Consider the following 22,469-nt stretch of genomic DNA (forward strand, 5'->3'; position numbering starts at 1 on the left):
CCAGCGGTTACCGAATTCAAGGAGCTAAGCTTCTATAGCCCGAAATAGGGAGTACAACCACCTGCTTCTCTCGAAATTGTCAATCTACCTCCAACAAACTGGAGTACATGCGAAGCACAGTACGAACAATAATCTGTAATCGTTTGACTTTCTTGTGAGATATCACAGAAGTCAATAATCTCTACCAAGATAGAATAAGCCTTGGATTTATTACGTCCTCAACACTCGACGAGCCTCTGCTATTTCAAGCATATCTCCACCCTTCCCAATACTCCCATCCACTCAATGCCCAAACTTCTCCTTTTCCTGCTGACTCCTAACCAACAAAGGCAACAACAAACTCCTATCATAATACAGCCTCGCATCCACAATCTGCAGCCCCTCAAAGCCCACCTCCCCATCACTTCCATCTCCCTCAGCATGCCCTAACTTAAAAACCATAGCGCGAGGAATCGACACCTTGCGCTCGTCGCCTTCAGAACCCTTGGGCCAGAAATGCGCATACCATTCGCAGAAGATCTCGTGGGTGCCGTCTTCGTGGCTGGTTACTAGGATGTGGCGTGTTTCCATGTAGATTTTTGAGAAGGGGGCGAAGAGGTTTGTTATCCACTGTTTGAGTTGTGTTAGAATGTGCCCGATGATATGCCAATGTAGAGTGTATAGCAATAACAGATTTGTTGGAGTAAAAGTTCAAGTGGGAACTTACGCTCCAGATAGCTTGACCACCAACATAATCCACACCGGTAGCATCGTGAAATACTGCTTTAGGATGGTAATAGGGTAAATATGACGTGCTATAATCGGCACTGTCAATCCTCTTGGTATAGTTTGCTAAGAATCGGAGGGCGGCATTCTTGTCCGTCTCGGGGGTCGGATAGGCGCCGTCATGATGGAAATAGGTGGGCATTTGAGAGGACTTAGGAGCGATGTAGATATCAGAGATAATCTTAAGGTTTGATATCGATAAGAAATATGTTTACAAAGAGCGAAGTTTGATTGACTTTAATTGAGGGTTTTATAGCTGACTTTGTGACCTGGCAGCCTATTTATTAGATATTTGCGTTTAAATGAATTATTCGTCACGTAAATGATGGTTATCAGAGTAAATTCCTCGACATTTGCTAACCATTACCCCGAAAAGGAAATTTTGCGCAAAAAGGACCAATCTGATTTTGATCAGTGCAAGTCCGTGGTTCTTTTTTGAATAGTGATCTTACAAATCAGGTGTATGCAACGTCCCAAGATAGGGATATTGTCTAAGCGAAAGGAAGAACATCGTCAATATCTGCAAGTCATGAGCAACTATCAACGAGTAGTTGTTGGCCGACCTAGCAGTTTAAATTGTTGGTGATGTACTTTCTGACCACGCAGTCTCTCGCTTACAGTGATCTATACTAGCTATTAAATTTCCTTCTCCGGCGCCTAAAGCTAAACGACTTTAAAGACAATAATACTCAATCCCGTAGTTTATAAGACGATTAAAATTAGTTAAGTTTAATTTATTCTTCTTAGGAGGATAAATAAGTTCGTTACTACATTATAAATCACGATAGTATAGCTAAGTATAAAAGTATAGTTTTTAAATAAATAGTACTGAGGCGATGTAAAAGGAAGTTTAATGTGTCCGCGTAGAGCTCGCTGCTTAGAGGAGCCACGTATAAGAAGAACGAGATTGGCAATTTCAAACACATTGCTATGAAGAGTGATCGCAACTTGTGGTGGATGAAATTCGCTGTAGAAATGAAGCATGCGATTTTTCGTCGTTTTCTTCGAATGCCTTCCTCGATAAGCACCAAATAAGCGTAAATCGACTGCCGGTTGATCTCATACGTTACGATCCTCCGGGAACCACGATCGACATCGCGGGCAGAGTAAAATCCATCAAGATGAGTATCTTGCAGAGTACTTGGAGTGTTGTAAGAGACTTGTACGTTCGTACGGATCGTGATTCAGAGTCTTCGCAGAGGAGAACATGAGAGAGCTTCCACTAAGGAAATTCCACCTTATTTGATATAGACCTGGTGCTTAACCTCAGGGGTAGTACCTGGCCAAAAAGAATAATGCGGACTTAAGAGCGGTATCACTGCTAGTTGGGTTGGAACAAACCGCAGGCTTTGTTCCAGCCTCAGTGAAAAGGCAATAGCTCGTGGCAAGCCTGTGAAGATCAGCCGTGCTTGTTTAAGCGTTTTAGCTTGAAAATATAAGGTTGCGGGTAAAGCCAGGCAAACAGAAATCCGGGGTTCCAGGCTGTGTGGTGTGGTGGAGTGCTTGCTAAGTTGCTGTCGACCTAGGGAATTTTCGAGTCTAATTGTCTGTCAGCACTACCATATGTCGAAGAGTGATATTTTTCAGGATTATTCGAACATCGACACATCATTGACACGAAACGGTACCTGCTCGTGGAAAGTCTGCGAGGCAGGTGCTCGTATATTCGGGCCGCTGTGGAAACAAAGATCGAGGCTTTTCCCTGATCCTGTAGAGTCGTGTTTACCGACATCACCAAAGAATGGCTAGCATCCAAGGACCAGCACATGTCAGACTGATGTGTTCAATGTCCGGTTAGGCTGAATTGTGCACAGCGCGAAATCCGCCATGTACCTCGTACCTTGTATCCAACAATGTTGTGTTTTTGTTTCGCTGGTGCAAACGAGGTCCCCTAACAAAATCATAAGGGGGTGGCAACGCAGCTATTTGGCTTACCTAGGTAGTCCAGAAGGTCCGGAGACGAGGCTCGAGGATGCACCGGTGCACGAGGGGAGAAGTGCAGAAATCAAATTATCCAGTTGATAAGAGCAACCTGGGATACAAGAAGGATCACCAGCCAGCTGGCAGGAAGGACTCTTCGCCCTATCGCCAAAGGTTTTCATAATTGTGGCCTCATGGGGATGTGCAGAATATGCAGTGTGTGCAAGGATGACCAATTTATGCCAGTATTTGTGAACAGTCCGAGCGTCCCGTGAGATCTCCCAAGCTTAATTTGCTCTGGGCGATGATTAGTTGACACGCTAGCAGAGACCCTAGCACCTAGCGGACCTCCCTCAGGAACAACCAACCTCCCGTGTTGGCACTGGTACAACCATCTCAAACTTGACCCCCTCGCCAGTCACCCATCTTCCTCCACCATCAGCATTCGCGAAGGCTTCGCCCGTTGTCAATACGCTGATGGTTTCATAGGTCGATTGGTACGATAATCAAGCCCCCAACATCGGGCTGTTTGTCTGCCACGAGTCACGGGCTTTATCAGCACATCAAAACAACAACGGCCAGGAACAGAGTTTCTGAATCGAAACCAGCAGTGATCCCTCCGGATATCATGAAGATAATAGCTTGATTTTCGCCGTAACGTCGGGCGGTTTCAACCACATGGAATGAGCGACGCTGCCGATGCACCAGTCTTCAAGTGACGACGTGGATGCTGATCTCAATTTCCGGACAATGTTAGCAACCCGGAGCCGACACGATATTTTTCAGCATTTTCTCAATTAAGAAGTATCCTCGAGGATACGTCAATTACCTCAATTGGAAACATGATGGATATTTCCCGAGTAGCGAAGTTGCACCAACTTGCATCTGAAGTTGGTCAGCCAGCCTTGCTTACCTTCCCCTTGCGGGAGGCGGACGAGATATATCGAGATCAGCGAGATCCTTCAGCAACCCACGTGCGATAAACATGCTGTGCCTCGTTTCCCCAGCGGGATCTACCTCTATCATTGTCTGTCTCACTATTCAGGGGTTTATTCCGGAGGGAGGAACGTCAAGGCGATTTGTTACGTCTACTCTGCTTGCATCGATGTCTTCTGAGGACATCATCTTCAATAAATTCCATTGACTATGCTTCAGCGAACCTTTTTGGGTGACCTGTATTTCTATTCTACTATACTTCACTTCAACATGTGTCAGGTCGGACTGATAGAACTAGCTTTGCTGGCAAGAAAATCCTATGTATAGCTTGTAGTTCAAGTTACTGTATGGTAGGATCATTATCACGCAGGATCATGCACCTCAAGGTAACCCACGCAGGGCTAGGGCGTGCCAGTATGGGAAACAATTCCAGTCCAGTAACAAGTGTTCAAGGATAGCTCCAGGTGAAATGGCTACTATTGTCGAGGCTCTGCTCAAAATACCATCCTCAGTCACCTTGCGGGTGTTAGAAGATTCGACTTTCACGTCTCAGTTCTAATTTTCTGAACAAGCGCACAGGATCGTCATCCACCATGGCTCTCTCCCATAGACCAAGACGTTCAAGAAGTCGAAGTCCCGCCCAGTCGTTGGTTTCCAATTTTTCGAAGCCTAGTACACAATCTCAACCAAAGCGTCGGATTCGTAAGAGCTGGACTTCGAACATGGCAAAAAGTCCTTCAATAATGTCCTTTTCGAAAGGCCAGAGAATATCAGTCCATGTCGGCGAGCTACTACACGCACCTCCAAGTCCTAGATACCATCCCTATTCCCAATCACCCGGTTCCAACTCGACGTTGGGACTTGCACCAGTAATGGGTGGTTTGCAGACTCCATATGACAGTAGATCGCTACTTGTACGTCCAGAATTATCAAGATCAAGATCTACAAGCAATTCAAGTTCTGTTGGACCCTTCTCAATAGACTGCGGGGCGATTCATGCGCAGCCAGCAGATATAAATCCACGAAGCACGAGAAGTCCAACATCACCATTGGATCATTTCGAGAAATGGTTTCCAGACTCCCCTACAGAAGCTCCACAGCCTCTATTTCATGAAAAGGCAAGAAAACATATCAGCAAGGCACTACCACCAGCCCCATTTCACGTGTTCGATCCATCGAAAAAGAGGCAACTAGTGGTACTTGTGACCTTTGTTGCTATCCTGTCGCCATTGTCTATGAGTATTTATTTCCCAACGATTCGGGCTATTTCGAATGTAAGCTAGTTCATGTGGTTGGCGTCAAGATCCGTACTAACGTTTGACAGGACTTCGACGTTAGCATAACACTAGTACTACTTACTATCTCCATTTATATCATCATTCAGGGTATTGCACCATTCTTTTGGCTGCCGCTGTGCGATGCCTTTGGTAGACGCCCGATGTTCATTATAACACTGATCATATTCCTCGGAGCTGATGTTGGCCTGCTTCTATCCAACAGTTTTGTGACCTTGACAATGCTCCGCGGCCTTCAGTCGTTTGGCACAGCTGCTTTGACTGCTACGTGTAAGCATTCAATGCTATTGTAATTGTTATTTTGGCTGATCACATTTTAGGCCAAGCAGTAATAGGGGACATATCCACACCCCAGGAGAGGAAGAAGTATATTGGCTTCTTTGGAGCGAGTAAGTCTCCCGCTGTCACGATAGCCAAGTCACATACTAACTTTGACACGTAGCCTTAACGTTTACCTTTGTGAGCCCCACAATCGGTGGATTACTCACTTATTTCGCTGGCTGGAGAGCAATTTTCTGGTTTCTTGGCGCGTTCGGCCTCATCGCACTTGTCCTAATTATTCTTTTCCTGCCAGAAACGCTTCGCAGTATCGCAGGAAATGGCTCTTATCGCTTGGGGTACATACACCAGCCTCTAATCAACATGATTACATCATCTCATGACGCTATACTAGAGCCTGACTCTGACGACTGTTTCAAAATATCTTTGACATTTTTGACTTTGAGATCATTTGTGGAACCTTTGTTTTGCCTCAAACAGAAGAACGTCTTAATCTCTACAATTTTTGGTGCTGTCACATTTGCAATCTTTACTACAACGATCGCAACGACAACTACAATGTTTAAGGAACATTATCAGTATTTATCCTCACTTTACATTGGTTTAGCGTTTCTGCCAGCAGGGGCTGGTTCAGTCTTCACCTTTTTCTCCATCGGATACCTGATGGACCACGACCTCAAAGTGACAGAAATTCATTACCGTCATATGCATGGCCTCGATGCCTCTGATATTCTCAACTTCAAGTCGCTCGAAGACTTCCCAATTGAACGCGCACGGTTACGAAATTTGTGGTGGATAACTTTGATATTCATCAGCACAGTTGGAGGCTATGGCTTCTCTTTTCAGAAGAAGTCCCATTCGATAGCCGCTCCTTTGATAATACAGTTCATCATTGGGGCTTCCGCAACCGCCATACTTCTTCTCAACAGTGTCCTTATTGGTGACTTGTCTAGACAAAGAGTATCGGTAGGTCCTGCCATGAATCTGGTACGATTCCTCTTGACTGGACTCGCGATAGGCACTGTTCAACCCAGTTTGGACAAAATTGGTTCTGGTTTCACATTCCTGGCCATGGCACTCATCATGCTCAGTGCAACCCCAACCATGCTTCTATTATGGTTCTTTGGAAAGCCATGGGTTGCGAGAAGGAACAGTTCGTGGCCGAAGCCCAGACTTATCAAATTCTCTGGATGGCAAATCGGCAATGGTTTGACCGATAAAATCAAAGACATACGATGGCCTGAAGTTTTCAAGCGATAATACGGCATTATTTCACGACTTCACGATTTTCATTTTCTTCCACCACTTCGGAGGTCCTACGCTCTTTCACGGCAGCACTTACGACCACATTCATTTGATACCCAAGTCGCACATGCGACTGCACACAATACAACACTCATTTATATACCCGAGGCTCAGACCTCACATCATTTTGCATTATCAACATACAATGTCAGATATCAATCCAGTAATATCTAATTTACAGCGCCATTATGTACTATATCAACACGACCACAGAGTTCCGACATTGCTGGAGTGGGAAAGCATTTAGACTAGATTGATTCTCTCTTATTGTTATTTCCTTGTATTCTATGCATAGCTTCGAGTCTGGGTAGAAGCGGTGTGAATCACAACATGTGATTATGCGTCGTTTGCTGGTCTGAAATCTTTCATTTGAGGATTGTAAATAATTGGTCTTGGAGAGTACATAGCAGTCATCATATCTTAGGATATCGTATATAATAATAAATTTCAAATCGCATGTATGTCGGAATTTTACTATTTCTTGATAACGGCCGAGAAACTGGCTTTGACATAGGCTATCGTCAGCTTCATAGGAAGACAGGAGTGCTCTATGGCCGGTACAAGAACCTTCGGAAAATCCTCAAAGGTCCAATGTAGGCCGTAGCCACATCATGATAAAAGCAGTCATTCGTAGACCACTAAGCAGCCTGGAACACTCTGAGTGAAAATCAAGTCGTTCTCATTCCTCATGGAAACATAAGATAGCACTCATCAATTCTCACTTCCCTCGCCGCCCATACGCCCTACAACACTCCGTTCTAGATCAACATGCCAAACCACTCCCTCCCTTCCACAACGAGACGACCATCGCGCTCTCCATCCCCATTAGGCAATCATCACACACACTACCGAACCTACGAAATGTACGAATCGCCCACAAACGTAAGATCACGATTCGCACGCTCTAAATCCCCAATCAGGATAAATCCGCGCTCTAAAATCCCAAGCGCACGTCACCAAGCCACATCTCTATTCTAGTTATCTCGTATGATGCACTCGTGTCAGAGATGACCCGACGAATCCAATGTACTGGTACATGTATGCATGTAAGACGGCACTGCTTCAGCTCTGTGTAACCGAGTTTAAGGGGGGAGGTCGAGGCGATGGGTTGTCATGTGATGTTTTTATTGATTTTGAGAGTTGAGTTTGTATTTAGGGTTCTGGAAGTTATTCGAGAACGTGGTGAGATAGAATGCTGACTGAAATGTACAAGTTTAAGGCGCCGGGGAAAGCTGGAAGAGCAGTATTGGTCAGCAGGTTTATTTGGCTATCGTGTCAAGTATCTCTAAATGTACTTCGACACGCCCTTCGATGCTCAAGACCGAATCGCGAGACCGAGTCGCGAAATTGAAATTTTCTAAGCAAGTCGGGACTGGGATAGGGATTCGATTAGTTATTCTTGTGCAGAACTTCTGAAGATTTCGGTTCGCGGAGTATTCATCTACATTATTGATAGGTAGACTTTCGTGCTGCCGTGCGCAAAGAGAATTTCAACATAAAAAGAATCCATCTGTGGCAAGCTCGTCGTCAGAACATATTGCAAATCAGTGGCATTCTGCCTCATGGCAGCAATTTCTTCAATTACCCTCCACAATTGAGACTTCATAATCCGATTTGCCATTTAATCTCATTCCAATCAGTTCTATGATTGATATTCAAGATGCACTGTTGTGATCAGTCATCAGCCTACAGATAATCTTATGGTGGGTAGAATGTTATTGGCTGCACTTTTCTGGTAGACGCTCCCTGCCTTCTACAGCTGAAGAAGCTGGATTGGCTGGACAACTTCAATCGTGATCGGATTGATTTATCAACGCGTCCGAGAATGCCATGAAAGATGGGAAATCCGGGATTTATAATGTATGATCATTAAAGATTTATTGAGTAGAAGCAATGAAGGTGCATGGAAGACGGTCGTAGAAAATAAGTATATAGGAAGAAGAATACACCGTTATAGATGCGTATCTGAGATACAAGAAACATTAGCTCAACTCACTTGGATATTTCAAATACTAGACAACATCCATTAGAAGAATTTGTACTTTTAAATATCCAATCAGCGAAGAAATGGCAAGCATGAAAGAAGTGTTCATCTACCCAGACTTACATATCACTATCGACGATGCCCCAATTCCGGTCCCTGGAGACAACGACATCATCGTCAAGATCGTCGTAGCGGGAGCAAATCCAATTGACTGGAAAGCTGCTGACGAGAAAGTTGCACAACTCATACACGGTGACCTCAAAGCCCCTCTCCACCGCAATGCGGGAAAAGATTTCGCAGGTTATGTGCATGGTCAGAGTAAACCCTTTTCTGTCACTCTTCACCAGCTAACTCTTGGCCAGCTGTCGGATCAAAAGTTCTCAACTTCAAAGTAGGAGACAGAGTAATCGCGTTGAATCATAGCAGTGGGTTTGCTGAGTATGGTGTTGGGCCTGCACATACAACTGCCCATATTCCTGATAATGTGACCTTCGAAGGTATGGACATCCGATCCTCACTGAAACTACAACACTGACATGCCGCAGAGGCAGCAACAACCGGGCTGGCTTATACGACGGCGGCATTGGGATTGTTCAAGCACTTGCGATTCAAAGGGCCATGGGCACCGTCAAAGGTCAAGACGCCTCTCCTGGTCTACGGAGCCTCCTCTGCCACTGGAGCGTTCACAGTAAAGCTTGCTGCGCTGGCCAACATCCATCCCATCATTGCGATAGCTGGCAAGTCTGGCGACATCGTTTCCTCAATCCTCGAACCCAGTAAAGGAGATATCTTACTTGATTACCGCATTGGCAAAGACGCCTTGGCTCAAGAAGTCCGAAAATCAGCGCCGGAGCTTCACTACGTGGTTGATTCCATCAGCAACAACGACACGGTCGACATGCTCTCCCCACTACTCGCCCGCGAAGAATCATCATATGTTTTCATGCTCGGGGGACCTCATCAAGAGCGACTTCCCGCATATATCAAGGCCGAAACTCCCTTTGCGCCAGGGCTTTGGGAGCCAACAGACCCGGCCAGCCCAGACGGACCTGAGGGACTCAATATCGCACCAAAGGCATTCACTCATGCATTCTTCTCGTATATGACCTTCGCTCTGCAGGAGGGCCTGTTGAAGGGTCATCCGTACGAAGTCCTACCAAATGGACTGGCGAGTATTGGGGATGGAATGGTGGGCTTGCGTGATGGAAAGAACTCTGGAAACAAGTATTTGTTCCGTATTGCTGACACACCGGGATTGGGATCGAAGTAGATAAAGTAGGAGTTTGAAAATGTTTGCGGAAGGCAATTAAGTTGTAGTTTAGAATCAGCGGGTTGTGAAAAAGTTATAGGGGTGTGGTGGTCGGTGGTCTCAGATATACTCCTATGATGCGTGACGACGCGTATTTGTCAGAACACCATTTTTTACATCACCGTCATCTGGTCGCAATTTGGCTTCATTTCTATTTCTATCTAATGCATCTCTTTGATATTCCACGAATACCCGCTTTGGAAATCAACAATACAACCAAGGAAGCTTTGTATTTCGGAGAATCATTTCCTCTGAGCAATCTCTTTCCTCCATCAAAACCCATCCCTTCCGATTTCTTTCAGTTGTTGACATAGTAAGTTATCTTCTCTCGTTCCAGGAATCTCAAAGCAAGTCTAGCCACTCTTGATCTTTACCGCATTTCATAGCACCGCTCTTGCTGTGAATACGGCCCTGTTTCATAACCATTCCTGTCGGCCGAATAGCTCTCCTGATGCCGCCTCTCAGCTTGTCTCGGATCATTCTGGTCTTGCTGTTCAACATCACTTAGCTCCTCGTTCTCAAAGTCGAATTCCCTTCCCCGTCGTTGTTGAGAGGTCGATGAATTGGCTTGCGGTTTATTACGTTGATCCATATATCTTGATAGTGACTGCGCTGCCAATCCACGCAACGTGGACGAATTTTCTGGAGCATTTGAAGCACGCGAAGGTCTTGATGGTCTTCTGAGATTCGCGAGGTCCAGCAATCTCTCTCGTCCTGAAATCCTTCGCGAGCCCAGTATTCCGACTCTTGGTTCTGCTATTGATCTAGTGCTTGGAGCCTGCCTATCGTTTGAATGTCTAGCTTGTTGACCTCTGTCTTGGGTATCCACCCATTCATTAACGCGGCTTCCTTCTCTCATGCCCCTATCTCCACTGACGTATGACTCCCTTGAATCATTTTGATACCGAGGCTGTGATTCACGAATCAACGGCCAATCGCTGTTGCTTGTACCACTTAAGGATTGAATTGCGTGGCGTATGATAGATGGCATAGCTCTTAACGGTATGTTGTTGGACGTATGTGATGTATCGAGAACTGATATGGGAATTAACGCAGAAGAAGAAAGTGGAGGGATCATATGGATACTGTTCAGTTTATATACTGAGCAGGCTTATTTTTGGGTCCAGTGAAAGAATAGCGACTGGATTTCTCAGGATTTGACATACTTACTGTATTCCGTATTCGGCAACCTCTTCGAAGAACGTCGTTGAGTAAGCGACCACGCCAGGAACTTCGTTCGAAGTGTCGCACCTCCAACAGCATGAGCATCAGCCATACTCTTCTTTACCAATTACTTCGGTGTCATCGGGTTTCAACAAGCAAATGGGTTTCCGCCGCTTTGTGTCCTCGACATCAAAATTCGCTGGATGCGGTCTCAGCTTCATCTCCTTCGTTAAGATACACGTCACACGATTGCCGATTTATCTATGTCGACTGTCAATCGTCGGTTACGACTTGCACTTACTCACCAATAATCGATTGGAATGATTCAGATCATGTGAACCATACCGGGGCAGGATGTTATCAACGAATAGTCGTTTTGTCAGAATACTTTTTGTCCGGAGTCACTGTATCTCTCAACTCATATTTAGGGCCCCATTTTTATCTCGATACTGTATGGAAAATCGTATGCATCTATCTTTTGGTAAGTAACTCGTCTGATGTAACCAATTATGAAGCATAAGCAGTGCCAGGCTTGAGCCTGTAACGTCACAAATACAAACACTCCTTACCAGTGTTCTTTACTCACGATGCCGGGCTATTTCGTGCTTCTTTATTGACTAGCGGTGCAATCCGCATAGCCGGCGGTTGAGACGTTTTTGGCGGATGCAGCTGGACTGCCGAGAGTTATCCGAACAAGTAATCATCCTTAATGTGGCATCCTTCCCCGCAACTAATTCAATCAACAATCATCTACAAATCAATAAACTAACTTCAAAGCAGAGAGCAAATACATACTTTTATCATGCCATTCTACCATATACAACACTCAGCTTCCCTGGCGCCTTCTCAGCGCCAAAATCTGGCAACTTCTCTCACCAACCTCCATGCTCAAACATTCAACACGCCATCCCTTTTTGTAAACATCAAATTCACAGCTCACGCCGACTCCAATGCAGAGGACTTCTTTGTTGGAGGCAATCGCAAAGACGGAACAAATGTGATATTCGCTTATGTTCGAGGCGGCGGTGGCAGAGGCCAAGAGGGCTTTGATAAACTGGCCAAGGAGATGGAAGCGTGCTGGGATGAAGTCGTAGGTAATCAAGAAAAACTACAAGGCATTTTCATTGTACCTGGATTAGTGGCTAGGGAGCGCGGATTGGCCATTCCTGTTGTGAGTCTTCGGTTCTCCTACGAGACATCGAGCGTGCTGATCACGGAATCAGGTTGGTAAAGAAGCTCAGTGGCTTGAAGAGAACTGGTCTGATTTCGAGAAAATGGCAGCGGCTGGTGATGAAGACTTCAAAGGTTTAGTAGATGAAGTCAAAAAGAGACCCGAATTGCTTCAATCTTTTTAATCTCGAGGTTCATAACCCAAATCAACGAAAATTTGATAAGGTTCCACACCTTCATATCTTAACAATGGATGGTGGTGTATTTATATCTGTCAGGTTAAGGAGTGCTTTTTTTTTTGACATGTTTGTCTGAGATCATGATAGCTTGGTATGTCCGATCTCATGTTGCCACTTCTCATATATTTATTTTACTGTGGATGAAACGCACATGCTGTGTGACAATACTGTGCAGGCCGAGTACTGCTTAGCAAGATGAATTGGATTGGCCAGGGACCATGAGATTACCGAACTCTGTTTGGCATCCCACCTTCGGAATTGACCCCAATTTCACCTTCCTGTTACATCCGACTCACTACAACAGATAGTATATGAATTATGAAGCTTTTGACTTGGACATTAGTCCTGTCTCAATTGGTCAATGCTCAACAGGGGATACAGGAGGAAGAAGATGCGTTGTATTCTCGAGCTATCAAGCTGATGTCTGAAAGCCCTTTGATAGACACGCACATTGACCTCCCTCAAATCATTCGAGGCCTAGGCACGTAAAAAGTACCGTTGTATCACAATGATAATACATTAATAGAGACTTCTAGATCGAAGACCACTTGATGTCATTCCTCAACTGGCAAGTAAACTGCCAGGCCATGTCGATATACCGAGAATGCGTGAAGGTCATTTGGGAGGGGCTTTTTTCACAGTTGTAAGTATCTTGCCACTTTCTGTCGATACTTGAGTCTTTGGTGATAGAGCTAAGTTAAATCACCTAGTGGGCACCTTGCGCCAATCAAGTATTAAATCAAGAGTACGGAGCGGATTTCCTGGAAACAACAGAGGGATTACGAGACTCACTCGAAGTGCTAGACATAATCAAGAATATGATTAAACAGCATCCTGAGCACATGCAAGCCGCATTCTCTTCCAAGGAGATTAGGGCTGCCTTTGCCAATGGCAAAATCGCATCCCTAATAGGAATGGAAGGGACTCACTTCCTTGGCAATTCGCTCTCTACGGTCAGATTATACGCAGAGATGGGGGTTAAATACTTAACACTTACCCACACCTGTCATAGCTCTTTCGCTGCTTCCAATGGATTTGGACCACCTCTCGAGAGCTCGAATCATGGGCCTGGTCTTACCGAATTTGGGAAGGAACTTGTCCAAGAGCTCAACAGGCTAGGAGTGATGATTGATCTATCGCATACAAGCGACCAAACCATGAGAGATGCTATTGACTTGTCACTTGCACCTGTCATTTGGACACATGCAGGAGCCAGAGCTATCCAGAACCATCCACGCAATGTCCCGGACGATATTCTACGCTTGATCGGTGATGGACCAGGACAAAATCCAGGTATAATGTGCGTTTATACTTTCAATCGTAGATGTAGTTGCTAATAGTAACTGCAGTCTTTCGGTGTTCTTCCCTCCGTTCATCGGACCCAGTCCAGAGACTGCAAATGTCTCTGGAGTAGCAGATCACATAGAGCACATCGCTTCAATTGTAGGAAGAGATCACGTTGGCATTGCCTCAGACTTCGATGGGATGTATTCAAGTGTTATAGGGCTGGAAGACGCCAGCAAGTATCCCAATCTTGTAAGTACTGAAGCTGATTTTGGTAATAAAACCGCTGATGTTCCATACCAACGTTGCAGATCGTCGAATTACTACGTCGAGGCTGGAATGATACAGAAATCAATAATGTCATGGGTGAAAATCTCATGCGGGTTATGGATGAAGTCGATAAAGTCAAGGAGGACATGAAAGACAAAATCCCGTCTACTGCGATATGGGAGAAGAGAACTGATTTGCCGGCAGATTGGGGTGGTCCTGATCTAGTGTATCTACCCTACGATGTACAAGATGTTGTCAACAGCAGGCCGAAGCACGACGAACTGTAACTCTGGAGTTGAGTTTCATGCCACTATGACAATCGAAATATTTAAGATATAAAACTTGTGGGATGCAACCTCTATGTCTTCCTACAAGATATTGGATCATGATATAGCTCCGTGGTTCAGTTTTCACCTCAACATCCGGATACCCGATTCACCGAGCTTCGCCGTAAGCCAACTTATTAGCCAAGAGATATGTGGACTGACGGATTTGGATGCTTCGTTAGCTCCTAGCCACTCGCTTGGATCAGTGCGCCAACAATTTTACCCCTTTGGTGGCTAATGGGAGTGTCATATATGAGATAAAATAGTTTTGTTCCAAGTAATGGGGTCATCGTGGCTCATGGTGAACGAAAGAGTTAGCCAATTGATTTTTTCGTGAGGTCTTTCTATTGTGATGCTGCTAGATATTTTAATATAGGCTTCAAATGGAGTCAAAGAAGGTATTAGCTACCTGAAAACATGGAGGAAGTCAACGATGTTAGTCGACTTGAAGGATTAATTCTGGAGCCTCGCTACCATTCTACTTCGAGCGTAGCGATAACCTTCGCTGAACCACCTAAACTAATTCCTTTCTTCTAGAAACCCGTAGCTAGACTGGTATTCGCTATGTTTATGATATTTCTTATTTCTGTCACATTCAGACCTCGAGCTTGTTATCCGTTTAACCTTCCGTGCTCGCCTCCCAATTGGCTAATTGTACGACGCCAACCGAAGCTCACTTTGCGGCGCTGTTCAGCTCCAACTTAAAATCTCACAGGGCAGGAGCTAGGGCAACCAACAAACGTGCACAAAATGTACGTAAGCTTGAATGTTACGTCTTCGGGTTCCCAAAGTCTCCTCCCTTATCAATAAATTAACGCAGCAGCATATGTTCTATCATGGCTTTCGCTATTCTTGCCTGTACTGGCCACCAAACAATTGACATCGTGGTCTCGATAGCATTGGCGATAACCACTGTCCTGCTTTCTACGCGGATATTCACAGAAGTTAGATATTTCGTCCAATCTAGGGGCAATGCAGGTCGATTCGAAGGCAGGGAGCCGTTGACGTTGCCTTATACAATACCATGGATCGGTGGGATTACAGCAGTCATCACTGGCCATGACATGTACTTTTGGGCAAAGTCAGCACACAATTTTATCGCTTTTATTTATTTACTGATAATTGAACAGGTCAAAGTCCCCTCAAGACAGACCGGTGTCACTTAAACTTGGTCCTATCAAGATCTATGTTCTCTTTGGGCCAAAGAACATGAAGACTATCTTCAAAAACTCAAAAACGCTTACCAAGTTCTCAACTACCATGATGATATTTCATAACTCAGGCATGTCGAAAAAGGACCAAGGTGTCTTTGATGAGGATAAGTCAGGCTTAGCTCATGAACCAGTCGCCGATGTTCCTGCTCAGGGTCGAATCTGGAAGAAATCCCACGATCTAGGACCTAAGTATCTTCTCACTGCTCACAACGTGAACATGCTTACCAACATGTTCATCCAACAATTCAACGAAGCATTGGACAAAAAACCATTGAATCACAGCTTTACTACGTCTCTTTACAGTTACTTTAAGGATGCCATGTTCGTGGCATCCACGAAATCTCTTGTCGGCACCAGCATCTTTTCGCTGTGCCCTGACTTGACCAAAGACTTTTGGGAATATGATGGAGGCTTCACTCAAATAGCTATTGGTCTACCAAAGTTCCTCATCTCTGCAAAGTACGCAGCGAGTGATCGAATGATAGATCATTGCAAAAGGTGGATTAATCATGCTTGGGAGAATTATGACCCGAAGAATGAAGATGCAGATTGGGAAGAGTGTTTTGGATCTACCTACAGTCGTAAAATGGTGCAGGTGATTGCCGAGTCTGGGTTATCAAGAGAAGGACAGGCCATTGCCATGCTACCAATGATATGGGCGTGAGTTACTACCATATGCTAATTGTTTCCTGCTAATCACTTGTAGTATCAATTCCAACGCGATTCCCTGCACTGGATGGATAATATTCGAAGCCCTGAAGCGACCTGGCTTGATCAAGACTCTTCGCGATGAAGTTGCACCCTCAATGAAAAAGGACGAAGCGGGCAACTTAACGATTGACATCCCCAATCTTCTCGCCAACTCACCTCTCCTTATGTCGATGTACATGGAGTGTCTTCGTACCCGAACTTCCTCGGCTGTCACCCGCAAAGTGACCGAAGACACAGAATGCGATGGCTATATACTAAAGAAAGGAAACCACATAATGGCAGCATCCTGGCAGCCAGCTCATGGTCCTATATGGGACGTCCCTGGTCATCCGGCAGACACTTTCTGGCCAGAACGATTCATCGAAATGCCAAAAATGAAACCTTCTGATCCAGACGAGAAATCTGCTTATGAAAAGGCTATGCGTCCGGATGAATGGTTTCCATATGGTGGAGGCAATGTGATATGTAGTGGAAGATTCTTCGCCAAACAGGAGATTTTGGCAGCGGTAGCGATCTTTGTGACAAAATACGACATCGAGTTTCAAGGCTGGTTAGATACCAAAGGGAAGCTCACTGATAAAGCTCCTATACCGGATGAGACTATGGCAGGTGTTGGTGTCCTTCCTCCATGTGGTGATGCGAGAGTCAAAATTACAAGGGTTTCATAAAGTTGAGGGAATTTGTGTAATTTTGTATCCTTGGAGTTTTAATATATGTCTCTTATCAATCATGTATCATAAAATCTGTTATTCATATGTATTGGACCTCTATTGGACTTGGCTATTGTGAATTAGCTTAGAATTTGCATGCCAACAAAAGCATGACAGAATCATATCCCACATTATGAATCAACTATTTCTGTGACAGTGTCCTCTCCTTAAGGTGTGAGTGAAGAATCGTGCGTCCAGAAGTTTCTAATATATTAAGTTGAAGTTATGACTAGGGACTGGCTAAATCTCTATGAATAGCTGGACCATAACCTAGATTCATACTTAATAACCACAAGGACAACATAAAGCTGTCTTACCCTCGCCATTCATTCAGAGAAAACGTGTGATTGGTAAACCAGAACTTCCTATAAGTGCTATCCTCCGACCTTCCTCCACCTGCACCACCATCACCAAGCAAAAAACCATCTTCCCGTCACCACAAACTTCAACACCACAAACTACCACAACCAAAACCCACTTCACCAGCAATGTGCCAGCAAAACCAAGACAAAACAACAAAATTCGTCGACTCCATGGATATCAGAGATTACAACACCTACTACTGTTGCAACTGTAAACAAGTGTCCTTCAGCTCGTTTTGTAGATACTGCCGCCATCCCCGTTGCTCCCGCTGCCGATCTTTTGCAGATATCTTCCCACCAAATTGAGGATGAAGAAAGAGGACAACTAGGTGCGGATGGGAATCTTGGAGGATAGAATTGGGGTAGAGTTGGGCGTTGGATACCAAAAGGGTTTTTGAAATAGCGTATACACCGTTGATATTATATCGAGAAAAGAAATAGGAGTCTATTGACCAAGTTTAATTTGCTAGCTGAAAATGAACACTGTGAATGCTAGCGGGAACTATTTGAAAGCCCAGTAATTCTTTAATCAGGGATGATGTGGCAGCTGAGGGTAGCTTCTAGTTGAGCGCTTAAATAAGCGGAGCGATGAGATATATTAAGGCAATTGAAAGATGCCTCGATGAAATGAGTGCGTCGTTCGAATTAGTTGTCCGCTCCTCAGAAATACACAGTCAAACAGAATATCCTATGCGATACGCTGGATATCAAAATCTCAATAAATGTTCATATTTATTCAGGTTTGTTCTCTTCATCTTGGATGCTATCCATATAGCTGGTGATTCTGGATTTGTCACCCAACAAAAGTGGACGGTCCTTGTCGGCCATTTTCACTTTTGTGTAGACCACCATGGCTGGGCGCAATTTCGATTATACTGCTAAAGCGGTAGGGTGATCCTCCGTTATGAGTCTGCCCAACATCCCTTCTGCGTTGCTCGCTTCTGTCCGTATTTGTCCCATCTGTGAAGAACTGACCTGAGGTTGCAGGAGCTGGGTTGGGTACCGTTGTCCAGGCTTGCAATCGTGGGGACGTATTTTCAGAGCAGTTCTGCAGCAGTGTCGAAATCGAAGTCACCGGATCTGGCTTTGTCCGTTTCAAGTGATCGATCGAAGAACTAGTAGGCGTCTTTCTCCTATTCGCGGGACGTTTGGTGATGCTATAACCATGTTTGATCCGTGGCTCTGTTTCCTCTCGTCGTGTATACGAAATTCGACGTTCGACAACGGAATCTAACAGAGAGTGGTGGTTAGGACTCTGCTCGAGCGGTACTAAGAAGAGTGAGCATGGCTTCATGGTCAAATTGTAAGAGTTAGTGCATACTGGTACTAGGAGAGAATAGACCATCAAGTCTTCCACAACAACATGTTGACAGTTGGTGTGCACAGGTCTCAAGTGGCCTTCCAGGTTTCCGCACTTTGACCAAAACTCTATCTGTATGAGCACAAGATGATGCTCTATGACCCCTTAAGCATGGCTCACTGCCTCAGGTCAGTTCATTGAGGTTTGATAATTTACTCAATACGAGGCGCCGTCCGGTAACAAAGCAACTAATAAGAATCATATCGAGACATACCAGGAGAATTTACAACCGTTAATTTGAGGCATAGTCGAAAAGTCTCTAAAATATGTAACCGTGTTCCCTTGAAATTTGATTAATGTAAAGACGAAGTAAATGAGCAAGGTTTTTGGTGACTTTGGGATGATATGTACTTGTGAGTGTTGCCTCTATGTATCCTAGTAGCTTCCAATGAAGTGATCTGTGCCCGAAGTGTGCGTCTTCGGTGGGCTCAGCACGTTACAGATAAAAGTGCTCAAATAACATCCGTGGTGGGGTGAGTAACATGTTGTCTCTAATCGTTGTAACCTCTCCGCACCTGTCTGTGTCTTTAGTCAAAGCTAGGAAAAAGGTATGTTCGAGCTCGAGATGCTCATGTTACATGTGAAGCATGGCCCAAAGGGGTGTAAATCTCGACTGCGCGCATTTGAGCAGGTTTCGCTTAGAGAGAACAGCGTATACACGATTCAATCGTATAGCAGCGATACGACCAGTATTGGATATCTTGAGTTGATAGAAGCTTCGTAGAGCTTCTGTCGAGCTAAACATGACCATGTCACATTGCAATGCCGACATGTTTCTATTCCTGACGAGGGGGCAACTAGAAAGAGACTCGGAACATCATGATTGGTCGTTTCATGTTGACAAATGCTCTTCTTCTTGAATAATAGAATGTCTCTTAGCTAGTTTCTTAGATTTATTGTATTTTGTAGCGTTGTGTACCATCGTCCATCGTTCCTTTGATCTTTGCCACCAACCGCACGATTCTATAGATGTTAAGATACAGCCACCAACGGATACTGGAAGTCACAACGCGTTCATCTCTGGATTCGGTAGAGGTGGCTAAGTTCACATACAGGAATACTGTATCAGATGTGAAAACAATGGATTTTGAAAACGGGCTGAAATTGGAGTTTGAGTTGCTGGCAAATATCTGTGTATACATCAAACAACATACTTTACTAGTGGTAACATTTAGCGATGCCAAGTTCCTACTATTTCTGGCAATTGCAAATCTCATCACTGCGACCGTCGGGAGACGAGGACACCTTGCGTCCGAAGTCGAGTATCATTCGGGAACCCCTATGTCGACTAACTTATGATGTAGACTTCGTCTTGCACGGCGTACCCGTCCGACAGCTTGTGTGTTGTCAGGATGATTGTGAGAGGGCGATGATGTTCGCGTGCCCTGGTTTTACAGCCCCGTGGAATTATGGTGTTAAGATGGGCCACTCTCATCATCTGCACCATGGATATCTGGTTCAACACTTCCGAGGACCCCGTTATCCCCATTCGTTGTGTAGGCGTGACCATATCCAGCAAGTCGCTCGGCCTCTTTCTTCGCTCGAAGTGCCTCTGTTTCCTGTCGCAACTTCTCCAAATCATCATCTGATTCATCTCCATCGTCGTCTTCATCTTCATCACCACTGGCGTTCCAGTCTCCTTTTTCAAACAAAGCACGACCTGTCGCTTCCTTAGCGGCCTGGGCTTGTTGCTCAGCTTGTTTCTTATCCATTCGTTCCGCTTTCCATTTGGCAAATGTTTCTGGGGTAACAGGGGTAAGTGTTCCTGTAAGCTTATGTCGTTCCGATTCCAGGAAATCCTCGAGTGTGAGTGTTTTGAGTGGCGACTTATCCAGAAGTGCTTTTTCTGCAGCACGTTGCTCCTTGGTCTTCAAAATAAACCTAGTGCTACGTTAACAATGATCGACGAATATATCCTCAGTATGGCATACCCAGGTGGCAGCTTATGCTGATACATGCACTTATCCCCTCCATTCGGGCATGTCCAGAACCAACCATACTTTCCCTCTTCAACAGCATCGATAAAGAATTTGCAGACTTTATCTGTGGTAGTCTTTTGATTACCCTTCTTGGACAATACTACACTCCGTAGCTTCTCTTCATCCCAATCGTCCGACGTCTCTTTCTTCTTGGTCTCCTCTTCTTCCTCTCGAGTATCTTGGTAAAGATCTTTTTTCTGTGCTTTCCGTTCGATATTTAAATCGTGTGAAAACTTGCACTTTCGTCCTTTTTCACAATGGCCCTTTTTGTAAAACTGGCACAGGACGGTCTTTGGATCCACGCCGAATGGGACCTTTTGCACCTGGACAGGTTTAAATAGTTCTGCCGCCTCTTTTGCTGCAGCTTCTGACGCCACCTTTTCTTTCTCTCGCTGGGCCTTTTCGGCGGCCTTCTTCTTTTCTTCGGGTGTTCCTCCAGCTTTCGCAGATTGTGTCATCTGGGCAATTTGCCTCTGCATCTGCGCACCCTTCTTGTTCTTCATCCCGAATGTTCTATCCTCCACAATCTTGGTTGCGGAGGGCTTCTTGCCCCCGCCTTCCTTCTGCGGCTGCTTCTTTGGAGGCATCTTTGCGGATGGAGTATGGTCGCAGATGAGATGTGAAGTTTTTGATCGAAAATAGACAAATTCGAGTTCTGACCCGTTGCGGCTTTTCAGATGTCCAGAAATGACTGTGGTGCAGAAGCCGACTTGTTTTCGATCGAGACGTCCAAAATGTCGAGGCAAATCACCGTCTGGAATCCGAATCTGGTGGGGGACTTTGAAAAGGTCGACGTCATTGGCCGCATAAGCGACATTCGCGCTAATTTGTGGGGCTGGTAGTTGTGCTCTAATAACTTTGGAGCTCAAACTGGCCTCAAGGTGAAGACGACTAAAAAGCAAAGGAGTTTGTATTTGATCAATTGACGTCGTTTCGGTCACTGAATTCCATGTAAGCTTTAAATTCCCTCAACTTCTAACCATTTCACATCAACTAATGTCCACTAGCAGTTCAGTCACAATCAAACTACGTGTCCTCTCTCTCAGCGACAATACCGATTCGGAAACAAAATGATTTCAGACGACGACCTCTACAGACTTGCGATTGTCCTTGGATCAATTGCAATGCTGCTCATAATTGTCTACCACTGGCTCGAGGTCAACTCCATCGAAGACGCTGAAGATGTCAAGGTCCGCAACTCAACGCAGGCGGAGGTGACATCTGGTTCGATAGGAAGGTGAAAGTGTAGATTGTGGGACTATGTGAAAAGCTATGAGGACGAGGGGTCGAAGATATTTTCCACGGAGTCGAGAAACACGTCCATGTTGCAGCATTCGAATTCGGCATACCTGGCGTTAAGGAGCAGTATGGAGGGTTGTGAGGTTATCACAGTACCCGCCACATAAGATCTGTATTGAAATGAAAAAAGCCTCCTAAAAGCGATTACGAAATGCGTTTTATCCTTGCTCTTAATGGCTGGGAATGGACTCTGTCCTTGACCTACCAGTAACAACCAGAATTCAACCATAAATACATTAAACCTTTCTACTACAAGACATCTAGAGTAATTGGATTACCACTAAGCCAAATCACACTTCAACACTCAAAAATATTAACTGAACTCCAATTGGTGAATGAACCAAAGTACGCCGTTTGGTTCATCTACTACCTAAGGGGCTGCTACTATTCATGTACCCAAACCAAGCAAAGCATTATTCACGTGACCTGTTTGTTGCCTGATCGCGCGCTATGAAAATCGCGCTAAATTTGCCAGCTCCTTCATGCCCCCTTCCCCTTTCATCATCATCCGACCAACGTACTCATCCTTCACGAACAAACAAAGATCTTTCAAGCCTCCGATTCTTCTGCTATCTCTTGAATACAATA

At 45.0% G+C, this 22,469-nt stretch overlaps 10 protein-coding genes across 10 annotated transcripts; 6 read left to right on the forward strand and 4 right to left on the reverse strand.

Annotated features, from left to right (window-relative positions):
* Positions 1–282: 282 nt before the first annotated feature.
* On the reverse strand, positions 283–907 carry GLAREA_01579 (NTF2-like protein; the record flags this gene model as incomplete). The annotated part of the gene is made up of 2 exons (XM_008088795.1): positions 283–609; positions 707–907. The coding sequence occupies 2 exons, from the start codon at positions 905–907 to the stop codon at positions 283–285; spliced, it is 528 nt and encodes a 175-aa protein (XP_008086986.1).
* A 3,307-nt stretch (positions 908–4,214) lies between these two features.
* GLAREA_01580 (MFS general substrate transporter) lies at positions 4,215–6,455 on the forward strand (the record flags this gene model as incomplete). The annotated part of the gene is made up of 4 exons (XM_008088796.1): positions 4,215–4,895; positions 4,946–5,186; positions 5,237–5,305; positions 5,359–6,455. 4 exons carry the CDS (start codon positions 4,215–4,217, stop codon positions 6,453–6,455), a joined length of 2,088 nt encoding a protein of 695 aa, XP_008086987.1.
* A 2,112-nt stretch (positions 6,456–8,567) lies between these two features.
* Positions 8,568–9,754, forward strand: GLAREA_01581 (GroES-like protein; the record flags this gene model as incomplete). The annotated part of the gene is made up of 3 exons (XM_008088797.1): positions 8,568–8,796; positions 8,847–8,981; positions 9,030–9,754. The coding sequence occupies 3 exons, from the start codon at positions 8,568–8,570 to the stop codon at positions 9,752–9,754; spliced, it is 1,089 nt and encodes a 362-aa protein (XP_008086988.1).
* A 409-nt stretch (positions 9,755–10,163) lies between these two features.
* GLAREA_01582 (uncharacterized protein) lies at positions 10,164–10,871 on the reverse strand (the record flags this gene model as incomplete). The annotated part of the gene is made up of 1 exon (XM_008088798.1): positions 10,164–10,871. One exon carries the CDS (start codon positions 10,869–10,871, stop codon positions 10,164–10,166), a length of 708 nt encoding a protein of 235 aa, XP_008086989.1.
* An 888-nt stretch (positions 10,872–11,759) lies between these two features.
* On the forward strand, positions 11,760–12,312 carry GLAREA_01583 (cis-3-chloroacrylic acid dehalogenase, putative; the record flags this gene model as incomplete). The annotated part of the gene is made up of 2 exons (XM_008088799.1): positions 11,760–12,128; positions 12,181–12,312. The coding sequence occupies 2 exons, from the start codon at positions 11,760–11,762 to the stop codon at positions 12,310–12,312; spliced, it is 501 nt and encodes a 166-aa protein (XP_008086990.1).
* Positions 12,313–12,684: 372 nt separating this feature from the next.
* GLAREA_01584 (Metallo-dependent hydrolase) lies at positions 12,685–14,207 on the forward strand (the record flags this gene model as incomplete). Its single annotated transcript, XM_008088800.1, has 5 exons — positions 12,685–12,851; positions 12,910–13,009; positions 13,077–13,666; positions 13,716–13,902; positions 13,962–14,207. The coding sequence occupies 5 exons, from the start codon at positions 12,685–12,687 to the stop codon at positions 14,205–14,207; spliced, it is 1,290 nt and encodes a 429-aa protein (XP_008086991.1).
* Positions 14,208–15,082: 875 nt separating this feature from the next.
* Positions 15,083–16,839, forward strand: GLAREA_01585 (Cytochrome P450; the record flags this gene model as incomplete). The annotated part of the gene is made up of 3 exons (XM_008088801.1): positions 15,083–15,327; positions 15,377–16,120; positions 16,167–16,839. The coding sequence occupies 3 exons, from the start codon at positions 15,083–15,085 to the stop codon at positions 16,837–16,839; spliced, it is 1,662 nt and encodes a 553-aa protein (XP_008086992.1).
* A 1,197-nt stretch (positions 16,840–18,036) lies between these two features.
* Positions 18,037–18,537, reverse strand: GLAREA_01586 (uncharacterized protein; the record flags this gene model as incomplete). The annotated part of the gene is made up of 1 exon (XM_008088802.1): positions 18,037–18,537. The coding sequence occupies one exon, from the start codon at positions 18,535–18,537 to the stop codon at positions 18,037–18,039; it is 501 nt and encodes a 166-aa protein (XP_008086993.1).
* Positions 18,538–20,018: 1,481 nt separating this feature from the next.
* Positions 20,019–21,169, reverse strand: GLAREA_01587 (CCCH zinc finger; the record flags this gene model as incomplete). Its single annotated transcript, XM_008088803.1, has 2 exons — positions 20,019–20,484; positions 20,535–21,169. 2 exons carry the CDS (start codon positions 21,167–21,169, stop codon positions 20,019–20,021), a joined length of 1,101 nt encoding a protein of 366 aa, XP_008086994.1.
* Positions 21,170–21,652: 483 nt separating this feature from the next.
* GLAREA_01588 (Oligosaccharyltransferase subunit ost4p) lies at positions 21,653–21,823 on the forward strand (the record flags this gene model as incomplete). Its single annotated transcript, XM_008088804.1, has 1 exon — positions 21,653–21,823. One exon carries the CDS (start codon positions 21,653–21,655, stop codon positions 21,821–21,823), a length of 171 nt encoding a protein of 56 aa, XP_008086995.1.
* Positions 21,824–22,469: the final 646 nt, after the last annotated feature.

The sequence above is a fragment of the Glarea lozoyensis genome (genome assembly GCF_000409485.1).
Source record: "Glarea lozoyensis ATCC 20868 chromosome Unknown GLAREA7, whole genome shotgun sequence".
Classification (NCBI taxonomy): domain Eukaryota; kingdom Fungi; phylum Ascomycota; class Leotiomycetes; order Helotiales; family Helotiaceae; genus Glarea; species Glarea lozoyensis.